Source organism: Sinocyclocheilus anshuiensis, unplaced genomic scaffold, assembly GCF_001515605.1.
Source record: "Sinocyclocheilus anshuiensis isolate Anshui unplaced genomic scaffold, SAMN03320099.WGS_v1.1 scaffold1472, whole genome shotgun sequence".
Classification (NCBI taxonomy): domain Eukaryota; kingdom Metazoa; phylum Chordata; class Actinopteri; order Cypriniformes; family Cyprinidae; genus Sinocyclocheilus; species Sinocyclocheilus anshuiensis.
This window is the reverse complement of record NW_015542453.1, coordinates 265,374-279,544: the sequence shown is the minus strand read 5'-3', so window position 1 is coordinate 279,544 and position 14,171 is coordinate 265,374. Positions and strand designations below refer to the sequence as shown.

Here is a 14,171-nt window from a genome sequence, read left to right as displayed (position 1 = left end):
CATTATGCAAATATTTCCACATAGTGAGGTAGATATGTGGGGGCGTGTTAGAACGAGCCGTTTTAGGGGGGTGTAGCAGAGTCTTAACTTTGATAAAGAATATCTCTTTGGTTTTGAGACTTTAGTCTTTGCAACTTCAGGGATCTTATCTATTCACGAACAGCTTGTAACACTCCAAAGAGAAAGGAAAACTTGAAATCGCATCATATGACCCCTTTAAGTACAGATCTTTTCTAATACCTGTATACAATCTTGTGCTCGTGAAAAAACTGTAACCCCAGGACGACACAGGCTGCATAAAACCTGCAACAACAACAACAGAACATGTAATGATGACAAAGGCTGATGATTTAAATAATGACTTATCTAAAAGCATGACTTTTGTGTCACTCACGTGGCCCGCGGCTCTGAAAACACATCGGCATGAATGTGCATCATGAGGTCTCCTCCCGCCGCATACTCCATCACAAAACACACATGCTCCTTGGTCTGGAAACATGCAAAAAGATTGACGAGGAACGGATGCCGCACACTGTTCACAGTCTCGAATATCCTCTTCTCACACATCAAACTGGGAGAACAGAAAAGAAGACAGGATAAAATGAGACCAAACAGCTTGTAGTTGATAAGTGCTGCTCACAAATTATCATATATAAAACAGAGAAGAACAATTTACCTTTCAACCTCATCACGTGTGACAATATCTGCCTTCTTAAGGGCCTTGATGGCAAACATTTCACCTGTAATACTGTATTCCGCTAATAACACCTGGAGGCAAAGGTGAAAACAGATTTAATGACAACTAGATTCTGTGAGTGGTGTTTCCCTTCTAGAAAAGTCACTGTCACTATTTAGGGTATTTGTCAAGGTATATGTAGTGCTATATGGTTGTTAGGGCATTTTGGGTGGTTGTCTACTAGTCCTATAAGACCATCCTCAAGTCTCTAGGATATCTTGGTAAAGATATCATTCTCTCTTTAAATGTAAATATAGCATTTTTTGCTAGCTGTATGATCTGTCACAGAAAAAGAAACGTATAAAAAAGTTAGGTAACACTTTACTTAAAGCCTTTATGTATAATGGCTTTAAGTAAAGTAAAATAAAGGGTTATTAAAGGCTATAATGCATTATAATCATTCATAATGTGCGTTGTAATACATTATATCTTGTTGAAAATAATTATAACCGAATTTAAAATGCATAGTGCAACAATGAATTGATAAGTGTTATTATAATGTATTAATTGTGGTTACAATTATTCATGAGATTGTACAATGCATTATAAGGTGCATTACAAGGCATAATTAATGCATTAAAACTAATTTTATAATGCTTTATACATAAAGGCTTTAAGTAAAGTGTTACCTAAAGTTAATAGCAAAAAAGTAGGAATGTCAGATGCTGACAAACTGATCTTTTTTTTTTCGTGAACAATAACCGATAAATGGTCCATATCAAATAAAATAAATGTTATTTTTATAATACAGAATATATTATATATATATATTACATATAAATGTCTCTAAAATAAAATACTGAAATCTAAAATCAAACATTTTAAATATGACTGATAAATTAAGTCATCACAATATTATAATGTTCAATATAAAAAATTGTTATTTTGTTAGTATTAATTAATTAGTATTACTAATAATGAAAAACCCATCTGAAGCATTTATTAATCATAGTTAAATCAACATTTACTAATACATTACTAAAATCTATAGCTGTATCTGTTAATATTATTTAATGGACATGAACTAACATGAACTAACAATAAACAATTGCATTTTTATTAACTAACATTAAATGCTGTAACAAATGTTTTGCTCATGGTTATTTAATGTTAATGTTAGTCAATGCATTAACTAACATGAACTGATGGAACCTTATTTTAAAGTGTTACCTAAATATCCAAAAATGATATTGCCTTAGCAATCACCACTAAAAAAAGGAAACTGTAAATACCCTCATACCTTTCCAAAATGGCCACGGCCTAACACTGCAACACATTTAAAGTCTTTAAGACTGAAATTAAACTGTTCTTCCTCCTCTTCATCCCTACAACAACAAAAGTCCTTTAGTAATGTCGAGTGTATATTTGCCAATACAAGACAAACTATAAATACTTCACCTTATTTCTGTGTTCTTTTGGACAGTTATGAGCTGTAACGCTGACGGCTGAGTCTCATGTTCCACGACTTCTTCAAGCTCAGACTGAACAATGATGCTATTTCTGTCATTTCGGTAGTCAAATGAAGTCAAAGAGTCCTGTAAAAGAAGAACATAAGCCTTTCAGCTGCCGCTGTTTATACAAGATGACACTGGATAGCTGTTATCTTTATGTTAATAAAGGTAACGGTGAAGGCATTTCCTTTTCCTTTCAAATGCAAGGGGGCAGATGAGAGACTAAACATGAATTACATGTCCGCTTCAGATCTTTATCCACAGAGTTTAAAGGAGTCTTAACTGTGCTTTCAAGGAAACAGATGACATCAACACAGATGTCTGGACAGCTTATCTCTACAACAACCACATGATAGTGTGTGATGTTACCCGTTCTTGCTCTTTGTTGGGGATCTTGTCTTCAGGCAAGACTTCTCTTATACTAACAGGAGAGTAATGCTTTGGTGTAGCGTCTTTGTCAAAGTCCAGTTTTGTCACTATTGGGTCACTAGAGAGGGCAGACAAACACAAACAGACACGTGAAAGCACTGCCTAATGACTGGTTTAACAAAGTAAGTGTGTTCATTATATTGTGTGTTCATGCCTCCTCAGAGCAGGGGTTCCTGGGTGACTGCTGTGTCCAGTCTCAGCTGCCAGCTCTGCCACTTGAGGACTAAATGAGTTATTGGGAGAGGGAATGGCCCTCCTCACCAGCCGGCCCCATGTACCGATGCTCATCTGAGGGGCCCGCAGGAACGGTTTCCCTGCAGACATGGGAGAAGAGAAGAAACACATTTATCAGACCCCTATAATCCTCTTTACTTCGAGATCAGGGTAATATAAACAAGAAGCTACAATGACAATAACATAAACTAAACCAAATGGTGTTTCACAAAGGAAAGCTTTCAGAAGGTGCAGGTGCAGGTTTGGGACTGAAGCCCAGGTTTGTTGACAGGTGGGAATAAATCACGGTTTTGCTTTATTACAAGCAGTATGCCTGTATTATGAAAATTAATTTTATTTATAAGTGGCCCATAATTTGTTTTGTGACAGTTTTAATATTTAATTTTATTAACTGCTCTTAACATTTTCTGTTTGAAATAAAACCGTTTGAATTTCTATGTAAACATATTGTAACTTTCTCCCCAGCTTGCTATGAAATTTAAGATTTTGTTACATTACAAAAATAAATACAATAAAAACAGCCTGCCCAGTATTAGACCCAAACACAAACCCGTAGCCAGCCTACACTACCGTTAAAAGTTTGGGGTCAGTAAGATAATTTTTTTAAAGAAATTAAAGGGTTAGTTCACCCAAAAATTAAAATTAGCCCATGAATTACTCACCCTCAAGGCATCCTAGGTGTATGAGTTTCTTCTTTCAGACGAATCCAGTCGGAGTTATATAAAAAATTGTCTTTGATCTTCCAAGCTGTTTAATGGCAGTCAGCAGGTGTTGCATGCATCAGTCCAAAAGAAGTGAAATAAATCGCATCCATCCATAATGAAAAGTGCCTCACACGGCTCCGGGGGGTGAACAAAGGTCTCCTGTAGCGGATCGATACATTTTTATAAGAAAAATAACCATATTTAAAACACAATAATCAATTTAATCTAGCTTGCGCTCACTGTTGTACTCTTCCTTTGCTCCTGTAAACAAACGTTGGTTTTCACAAGACTCACCGGCGCATGCGCAATGCCGACATCTTACGTCATCTGCTTCCATGTACAACTGCTGACGCAAGCTAGATTAAAGTGATTGTTACGTTTTGAATATGGATATTTTTCTTACAAAAATGCATCGATTCGCAACAGGAGGCCTTTGTTCACCCCCCGGAGCCATGTGAGGCACTTTTTATTATGGATGGATGTGCTTTATTTCACTTCTTTTGGACTGATGCACTGCAACACCCGCTGACTGCCATTAAACAGCTTGGAAATTCAAAGTCAGTTTTTAATATAACTCCGATTGGATTCATCTGAAAGAAGGAAGTCATATATAGGGGTGCGGCGATCCGATATTCAGGATCGGTATCGCTCCGATACTGTCACTTTCTGCTGGATCGGGGTATCGGTCAGATGAGACCGATCCAAATCCGATATTGTGCGTATACTATTCTGTGTTATTGTTAACCCCACGAAAGGAACAATAACATTATAAAGCACCATAAAGTTTCCGTGCACTATATTTCAAGTGTTCTGAGACCGTTCCATAGTTTAATGTGAGGTACAGATGAATATTTAAGTCATTAAATTCAAGTTCACGTAAACTCTTCTCTCCGCTGCAGCTGTCAGTCATCTTCCATTCAGCGTTCAAACTGCATGTCACGTTCTGTTACGACAGTCAAGACGATGAAACTCTCTCTAGGATGATACAATGTTCCTATTATTATACTTGATCTGTAGACAAACGGTCTTGCAGTAAACAAACATCTTGCTGGAGTTTAGTGCTAATTCTAAATCACATTACTTTCTACCTGGTGTCTGTTAGAGATCACTTCACTGGAGTAGTGAGCACTATGAATTGTTCTTCACGCACACAGGAACTGAAATTGAAAACTGTTAAAAGAAAAGGCTCAATAAACTATCGCACAGATATAATACACTACGCATCAAAATCTCTTCCCTTTGTGCTTTGAACTTTTCTTTGCGGAGCGCTGCAATTCTGCGCACGGGATGCGCATAAGCGCTTTGTGCCACTCCATAGGAGCCTTTCATCATGTTATAATACTTTTGCGCAATGAAAGATTAATAGCCTTTCTTGTTCTGTCTTATCTATGTTGCTGCCTCATTACTGTGCTATAAATGTAAAAGAAATGTATTTAATTTATTGCATATATTTATATATAATTATATTTACTTGTTTTTCATGAATCTATATTACAATACAAAGAGCAATGTGACATTTTAACAGATTACACCTATTTACTTTTATTTTTTCCCCCACTAAATAATGTTTTTTCTCTAAATGTTTAGATTTTATAAAATTATTGTGAACTCATAATTTTTGTAGAGTAACTTTTGCTGCTGAATTATCCACTAACCTAGTTTATAATAGCATTTTTCTCATAGATTATGATTATATATTTTTTAATTTGTTATTTTTCTTTATAATGAAGTTGTGTAGATGTGTGTAATACACAAAAGAGTGATGATCAGGTCAACACACACTGAGGTATAGAGGAAAAAAAAAAAAAAAAGACCAGTGCTGGTATCGGATCGGTATCGTCCGATACTCAGAACTTTTGGTATCGGATCGGGATCGGTTCTGAAAAAATGGTATCGTGCCACCCCTAGGCATATATGCCTAGGATGGCTTGAGGGTGAGTAAATAATGGGCTAATTTTCTTTTTTGGGTGAACTATCCCTTTAATACTTTGATTCAGCAAGGATGCATTAAATTGATCAAACCGACAGTAATGAATTTTATAATGCTATCCACCTCTTTCCTAAAGAGCCTACTGCATTTTAAATTATGGGAGGCACTTTCGGTTTGGGGAAGTTCCACTCAAAAAGACTGCAACAAATCATTTCAGATCATAAGGCTGCGATACAAATAATCCTTATCCGTCCTTTTGACTGAATGGGCTGTACATTTTCATTCATTTTCTATTTTCAGAAGTCAGGAGAATAACGTTATGTTTGGTATATTAATGTGACGTGATATAAAAACAATATCTATAGAATAGCTCTTTTCAGCCCACTGCATTATTTTCATGTTTCCACTGTATTCCGCTGCCAACATATACTGTGCATTTGTGATCTGTTCTCCTAATTTATTTTCCGATATAAATGATGAATAATTCCCTGGAATGCACTAAGAATGTTTCATTTTTCTACTCAAATCCATGTCTCTTTCTAGGTTTGTTTTCACACGGATGCTGTAAAATGTCATTGTTACAAATATAGACATCTATTACTATAATGATATTTAACACGTACGTAATATTGCTGCGGTTAGAAGGAGGATCTTTAGGAGTTATTTATGTTATGTTGAAAGTGATTTGTTAATGCTTTTACACTATAACTATAACTATAAATTTCCTTTTAATGATCGATTGTTGAAGGGTGAGTAAAATAATGTCACCTCATTGTACCCAGTTTTTGAAAATGCTGATTGTTTACAATGTAAACGGACACTACTCTCATAATTTGCGCAAGGATGTAGGAAAAAGGTGGATAAAAGATTTCTAATTCAAATAAATGCTGTTTTTTGAACTTTCATCAAAGAATCTTGAAAAAAATTATTACATTTTACATTTATTATTAAGTATTGTACTTTCCACCTAAATATTAAGCAGCACAAAAGTTCTCATCTGTAAAACTGGGGTAACGGCTACTGAAAAATTCAGCTTTGCATCAGAAATAAATTACATTTTAAAATATATTACAATAGAAAGTTTTACATTGTAATAATGTATTTTAAATTGTAATATTTCACAGTATTTCTGGTTTTGCTGTATGCTTGATCAAACAAATGCATAAGAGCCTTTTATCAGCGAAAAAAGTAATTGAACAGTAATTTAAAATGTGATACAAGATTTTTCTCATGTGATCCCCATTCAAAGTGTCTTTCAATAACAGGTGCCCAACTATCATCCTGGAAAAAAGTAGTTATTTTGCATATTTAATGATATTTAACCAGATTCTGTGTAAAAGCATTTTAACTTTTGGAAGTCCAGTCAAATAATAAAGAAACCTGTGATGTGATTTGATATTACTTTAGATTCATCACTGACACTGGAAATAAAATGATGAGTGTACTGCATTGTGGGATACTCTACCCAGCACAGTATGCTCTGTTGCATACTACTTTTTGGCAAATACAGCAGGTCATCTGGTAATTCTATACATACAGACAATTTGCATAATATGCATATTACATGCAGTTTGGGTGTTCAAATACAAATCTTGAATGTGCACCACCAAAAAAAAAAAAAGGCCACAATTTAATTCTATAGGTCTGGCAAATGGTCCTAACAAAGCTATTTTTCAAACTTTTTTTTTTGCTCAAGAAACCCTAATATGACCCTTTTGACATTTTTTCAATAATACTCTGCCGTGTCGAAGAAATGCCCTCACCTTGTTGCTTTGAGAAGATCTTTTTCTGCCTTTGGAGTTTGGTTCTTCTCTCAATGACTGGATTAAAAAAGGTAACCTGTAACAAAAATGGCTTTTAGATTAAGCTCTGAAAACTAATCAAATTCCACTTCAGATCTACTAGGCTCAGTTTCTTTAGAGAAGCAAAGGTGGGAAAACCTTCCCGGGGGGTTTCAGGGGCCACTGAGCATCAGGAATTCCTCTTTGATTTTCTCACAGAGCTCTGGGCTGCTAATCAGAGGGCTCTTTGTGGGAAAGTATTGATCGCTGAGAGACAATATTGTAAAGGTACCTCTGCAAACAGAGTCCCTTGTGGCTCAAGGTAAAGGCACATTCCGTGCCGCTGGTTGTCCAGGAAGTCCTCCAGTCGCAGGAATTTCACCGCACAAAGGGACCGCCAATCTCTCCAATACACAGAGATCTCCAGCTCACGAGACTGTGGTAAACAAACATTGGCCAAAGTATATATAAACAAGACCCAGAAGCGTTTTATGCATAAATAAACATCATGTACAGTGAGTTTACCCGGTCTAGCTCTAATGTAAACTTCTGGTCCCACGACTGATTACTGACAGGTTTCCAATTGGTCTGACCAACTACAGTGTTGTCAAGCTTCAGAACAGCACTAATCTCATCTGGAGACAAACAGAGACACATAACACACATTAAGCTTCTCAACTGCCACAGCTTTGCTTTTTAATTGCAAAGTCAAATGAAAGGCTGGTGAAAAGCCACTTGAAAGTAAGCACTAAGAACTACTCAACTGGACAAGTCGTCATTTTTGGAGAGATTCCGAACGCTGGTTCCTCTGCGGTTCCCACGGCTCATGAAAGAGGAGCGCGTTTCACTGGGGCTCCAACCGGGCAGCGGCACCGATGTGGCTTTAGAACGGCCAGGAACATTGTCTAACAGGTCCTGACATCCCATGAGCCGAACCTCTAATTTGCCTGTTTTAGTCAATAACAATCACCATTAAAATATGCTGCCATTTGAAAGTTTGGGGTCAGTACGATTTTTTTAATGTTTTTGAAAGAAGCCTTATGCTCACGCAGGCTAAATTTATTTGAAAAATATAGTGAAAACAGTAGTATTGTGAAATATTATTACAATTTAAAATAATGGTTTCTATTTTAATACATCTCAACATGTACTTTTTTCCCGTGATGGCAAAGCTGAATTTTCAGCAGTCATTACTCCAGTCTTCAATGTCACATAATCCTTCAGAAACCATTCTTATATGCTGCTTTGATGCTCAAGATACATTTCTAATATGCTGAAAACAGTTTGCTTGATATTTCTCTGGAAACCATGACATTTTATTTCAGGATACAAACAGAAAGTTCAAAAGAATAGCATCTATTTTAAAAAGAATCATAATCTTTTGTAAGATTCTAAATGTCTTTAATGTCACCTCTGATCAATTAATGCATTCTTGCTGAATATCTTTTTTTATTTTAATCTTACTGACCCCAGTTTACAGCTTCATAACACTTTAATAACATTAAGGTAAATCTGAAGGTAATTTCACCTGTGAGTGCAGCTGGTTTGGTGCTGTACTGGTTTTTAACAGTGCTGTTGTGGTTCTGTGTGGATATGAAGCTCTGGCGAGGACTGAGGGCTGGAGAGGATATAAGCGATAACTCCTCCATGATCAGACTGCTCTTGGGATGGTTCTTCGGAAGCTCATTGAGTCTCTGCTCCAGGGAATACTTCAACAAATCCAGCTTCTGACTGGACTCATTAAACCTGGCTTGGGCCTGGATTTCACAGAATTACAGCAGAGGAATTAATGGCAGTTGGATGCATAGATATGAATCTAAAGGTGCAGTCACATTTACTGTTCCTTGTTGAAATGTTGTGGGTGAAATCCAGTGATAGCAACAGAAATCCGCGCAGTTTCAGCACACAGATTTTCCTTGTACTCAAGTTGATCACGCAAATTCACTGCATTGATGAACAGAAAGCTGCTTGGTTTGAAAGTAACTTCTATGTAAGCTGTGCTTCATACATCGCTACACTACTGACAACAGACTATGGACCTTTTCTGCAAGCAAATATTTGCTGAACTTTACGGAATGTGGCCACACCTTTACCTTGTAAATGCTAAACTGAAAAATGGCATTAACAGAACAATTCACCAATAATGAACTTTGTCATTATTAACTTATCCACATGTTGAGTTTTTAAAAGCCTAGCTTAAATGTTTACCATAAAGGTGCTCATAAATGACTGTTGAGATATTCTCAATTGAAATGGAGTAGAGGCTTGGACCAAACAAACAAAATTGAAAAAAAAAAAACACCAATATATTATTTGATTTATGTCCTACTTTACAAGTAAGCAAGCTTACAAATTAAATTATTATATTCATTATTTGATTTTTATTTCACACCTACAAGCAAGCAAGCTTACAAAATAAACTCAATTATTTAATTCTTAATTTCACACAAATAAGCTCTCATACACTGCTGGTAGTCTCTCTGGCCACCTTCTTTTCCAAGACTGCAAAGGTCAAAGGGTTAAAACTTAAAAATAGTGCTAAAGGTCAGATGCATCAACGTGGTCAGTTCAGAAGGTGATGATGATGACGGTACAGTTGAAAATACCTCTGAGTGAGCCCTTTTCTCAGCCAGTTTACCAGAGCCCAACAGCTTCATGACATTCTTGGCCCCCTCGGCCACAGCGTACTCTATCCGTGTGTGATGGCAGAGTTCCTCCACCCGCAGGTCCAGAGGACTGATGATGGGTTTGGCTGCACCACAACACCACAGATATATTTATTGTTTGTGCTTGTTGAACTGTGAATGCTAATGCTGGAGGAACTATGTGTGAATGTTACCAATGACATCATTGTTGTCGAAGCTGAGCTCGCTGGTTTGGCTGGCTTTGAGAATCTGCATTCGGATGAACTCGATCTTGGTTTTGCTGTCTTGAAGCATCTGCTGTGCTGTTGCAAGCAGTTTTCTGTCCTGCAAGTTCAACAACAGAGGCATTACATCAAGACATGCAAAAACAAATACAGATTTTATGCGGTGACAGGAAATTTTTTTTCTGCTAAACTCAGTTTTCATTATCTGTTTAAATTTTTTTACTTCACTTTATTTAATTAATTTATGTAAAATGTTTAACACTGGTAGCACTCTTGTGCAAGCTGGTCAAAAGCTAAACATATTTCAGGGACTGCTACCGTGCCAAGAATGTGTGAGAAGGAAAGGCTTCCGGATACAAGTCATTTCCTGGTTGACATTAGCCCTTGCTAATGTCCCATAGGGCTGCACCGTGTGTGTGTGTGTGTGTGTGTGTGTGTGTGTGTGAGAGAGTGTGTTGCCAGAGGGGATAAGTTCATCACCAGCACCACAACCTCTCAGGCAAGTCACAGGAGCTGAACTCATGTCACTGAAGTAAAGCAGTAGTACTGGTGCCTGTATTTCTATCCAAGAGAATTTAGACGTATTTTATATAGACGTGTTGGCCATTATTGCTTACACATACACTACCATTCAAAAGTTTGGGGTCAGTAAGAATTTTTTTAAGGATAGGAATAGCCTACATTTTCCATCAAGTATGCAATTAATTGATTAAAAACTATGGTAAAGTCATTTATAAAAGTTCCAAAAGATGTTTATTTCAATACTGCTACTTTCTATTCAGCAAATAATCTTTAAAACATGTAACATGGTTTCCACAAAAATATTAAACGGTGTAACTGAAATGTTTCTTGAGCAGCAAATCAGCATATTAGAATGATTTCTGAAGGATCATGTGACACTGAAGACTGGAGTAATGATGCTGAAAATTCAGCTTTACCATCACAGAATAAATTACATTTTAAAATACATTAAAATAGATAAGAGATATTTTAAAATGTAATCATATTTCACAATATTACAGTTTTTACTATATTATTCAAACAATTGCAGCCTTGGTAAGCATAAGAGGCTTCTTACAAAAACATTTACATTTTACTGACTCCAAACTTTTGACTGGTTCAGGGCCAAGATGGTTATATAGTGTTCTCTCATGTGCTTTGTAAACAACAGAACCTTCATTGTACATCACTGGTAAAAAAAAAAAAAAAAAAAAAAGCCTCAAGCGAAAAGAGTCATTAAATAAAACCAAATGGTACACACTACCTTTGAGGAGCCATTTGAATACATCTGGATCATGTTCTCGGCCCCCTGTTTCACCTTCAATTCAATGTCGTTCTGTTTTTTCAGGGCTGCTAGTCTGCTGCTGATAGTGCATGTTCGTGCTTCACTTTTAGGGCTGTCCAGTGTACGAGGGCACTCTGGGAAAGAAATGGCAGAAGTTAGTAGGATCCGAAGAGATTCTAAAGACAGACTTCCTGAAGCAATTTAGAATTAAGAGGACAGTTCTCCCAAAAAATAAAAACTCTTGTCATAATTTATTCACTCTGTGTTTCTCTGTGTTTTTTGTCAATACAATCAAAGTCAATGCGCTCCAATGTTGTTTGATTACCAGCTCATATCTTCAACTACTTCACAACACCAGCACCAACTAAATAATGATACTTTCTTTGGGTCAGAAGAGAGAGATGAGTAGTCTGAGAGCAACAGAAATTAAGTTTATGCCGTTTTCTGTGGCCACTTCCAGATTTTTGGCTAAACCATAAAAAACAGGAAGGATGTTGCAACAAGAGTACCTGATTCTTTGTTTGACCTTTGAGTAACATTAAGAGTCAAGTTTAGAAGCTGCACTAATTCAAGTAAGAATATTTATGCTTTTGATTCATTTGAAACTATTTTTATTGGTTAAAAAGCTGGCCATATGGTGCAAGCACTCTTATGAGGGTGATTGCTTAATTCTGTAAGTTTTGCAGTTTTCCAGGAATGTTTTTTGGTTGCTTTGATGAAGGACAGTGAAAACGGAAATTATTTCAATGAAGCACAGCACTACTTTTCATGTCCAGACAAGTAATAACTCCCCCACCTCTACAGATAAATGAAACCTGTTAAGACTTCTGCTAATAACAAACAAAAACAGCAGCTCTCACGAAGGCACTTTATGTGACTGCAGAGCTAGGTAATATAAAAATATGGTGGTAGGCAAAACACACACAAAGAAACAGATGTTTTTGGTAACATCTATGATTTAAACTTCAACAGCAATAATACAGTTGGTAAGGTCAATTATTTACCATGATTCACTTTTCTTGTCTTCTAGTTTTCGGTTAAATCAACATGGTCCCATGTAATAAAAGGCTAAATACATTGAAAAATAAATGTTAATATTACTGTTGGTGCATGAAAAAAATAAAAAATAAATTATATATATATATATAAATTTTTGGTTGGTCTTTGGGTATATATGACACAAGATAGTTATAGAAGTTCACAGAACTGACTCCACAACAGCTGAGTAAAACGGTTTCATCTGAGCATGTGACACTTTAAGCATTATCGTATCGCATATCGAATATCGCATTATTTAATGAGTTATCGCATATCGCATTTTTAATTTTCAATCCATCGAATAATCCTTTAACTATCCTTGTCATGGTCTCCACAAAATATTAGGGAGCACAACTGTTTGAAACATTGATAATAATAAGAAATACTTCTTGAGCTCCTCTTCAACATTAGAATGATTTCTAAAGGATCATGTGACACTGAAGACGAAGAGTAATGGCTGCTTTGCATCACAGAAATAGATTACATTTTAAAATATATTAAAATAAAAAAGCAGTTATAATGAATTGTAATAATATTTCTAAATATTACTGTTTTTGATCAAATAAATGCAGCCGTTACAAAACCTCTACAAGGTCGTTGAGCTACAGAGTGGAAGCGAGAAGGTCGTCTGTGATAAATAATTCTTCTCAAAGCACCTTAGTGTGGAAGCACATGTTAATGAAGAACACGTGTCTTTTGTTAAGCACCTGGGGACTACTGAGTCACATCAGATGCCTGTGTTGTTATTATTATATACAATGTCTGCAGGGTACGGAATAACGCACCCACACAGCAGGTATTACAATGAGACTTCAGAGGTGCTTAAACATAGATTACAGTCCTATAACATACTGGACTAACTATTTATTTCATACTTGTTTGCTATACACAAAAACAAACATATGTGTCTGTGGCACTCTGTGCAATGGATGTAATAAGAGCTGATGATATAATAAGGTGCAGAAGGCTTGACCCGTCAGCAGCGAGTGGAACAGCCTGACCAGTTCCACTGTCTGGACTCCCAACAAGTGCTGCGCAACCATGACATCACCAGCGAGGCATGGGCACTGGAGCGCCGTTGTCTTCCAGTGGCATCTGCTGATTTCTGCTTAGCCGACACAGACTGAGGAGGTCAACACAGAGGTGTGACACGCGGAGACATTCCTCTTGCGCTGAGTCACCAAACAAAAGCCCCTTCTCATCAGATAATTTCCATGCCAGGCTACAACTTGTCCCGTATAAGGATGTGGTTAGTAGGGTGAGAGATCTGACCAAGCTTCTGGAAGATATCCTCTCAACTAAATATTGCAGTCCAGAGCTGCTACACCTGTAGTGTGTTACTGTCTAGGCTCACAGATCTCACATGTAAAAGCTATTTATCTTCAAAACAATCAAAAAGTGATTTGTGGATACTGTGGAGAAGCACGTTATATAAAAATAGCAAGGCTCAACTGAAAGGATGACCCACTGGAAACTGCAAGAATGATTTGTAAAGTCTTGGCAGCATCAGTAAGAATGGGTGAAAATAGGTTTGTTATGTATGCCGTCATTGGGTTTAGGAATTTATGATCGCCTTGGAGTTCCTGCTTAATTTAAATGAAACATTTAATGAAAAAAGTCTGTTCCTATCCATTAAAAATTGTTCCTTTGTAATCTAAGAAGCTAAGATATATGGTGGCCACCTTCATAATGAGAAACTGTATTAGACTTCAAT

At 36.5% G+C, this 14,171-nt stretch overlaps 1 protein-coding gene across 1 annotated transcript in view; it reads right to left on the bottom strand.

The window, feature by feature from the left end:
- pkn2a (protein kinase N2a) overlaps window positions 1-14,171 on the bottom strand; it is a 25,205-nt gene that overhangs the window by 6,959 nt on the left and 4,075 nt on the right. Inside the window, exons 3-17 of the mRNA XM_016493184.1 lie at window positions 11,399-11,553; window positions 10,105-10,234; window positions 9,872-10,017; window positions 8,794-9,022; window positions 8,030-8,212; window positions 7,791-7,900; window positions 7,558-7,701; window positions 7,248-7,323; window positions 2,771-2,930; window positions 2,557-2,674; window positions 2,135-2,271; window positions 1,977-2,061; window positions 677-768; window positions 395-571; window positions 241-303 (exon numbers count right to left, since the gene is read on the bottom strand). Of these exons, the coding sequence (XP_016348670.1) occupies window positions 241-303; window positions 395-571; window positions 677-768; window positions 1,977-2,061; window positions 2,135-2,271; window positions 2,557-2,674; window positions 2,771-2,930; window positions 7,248-7,323; window positions 7,558-7,701; window positions 7,791-7,900; window positions 8,030-8,212; window positions 8,794-9,022; window positions 9,872-10,017; window positions 10,105-10,234; window positions 11,399-11,553 (2,005 nt within the window). The remainder of the gene's footprint in view (window positions 1-240; window positions 304-394; window positions 572-676; window positions 769-1,976; window positions 2,062-2,134; window positions 2,272-2,556; window positions 2,675-2,770; window positions 2,931-7,247; window positions 7,324-7,557; window positions 7,702-7,790; window positions 7,901-8,029; window positions 8,213-8,793; window positions 9,023-9,871; window positions 10,018-10,104; window positions 10,235-11,398; window positions 11,554-14,171) is intronic.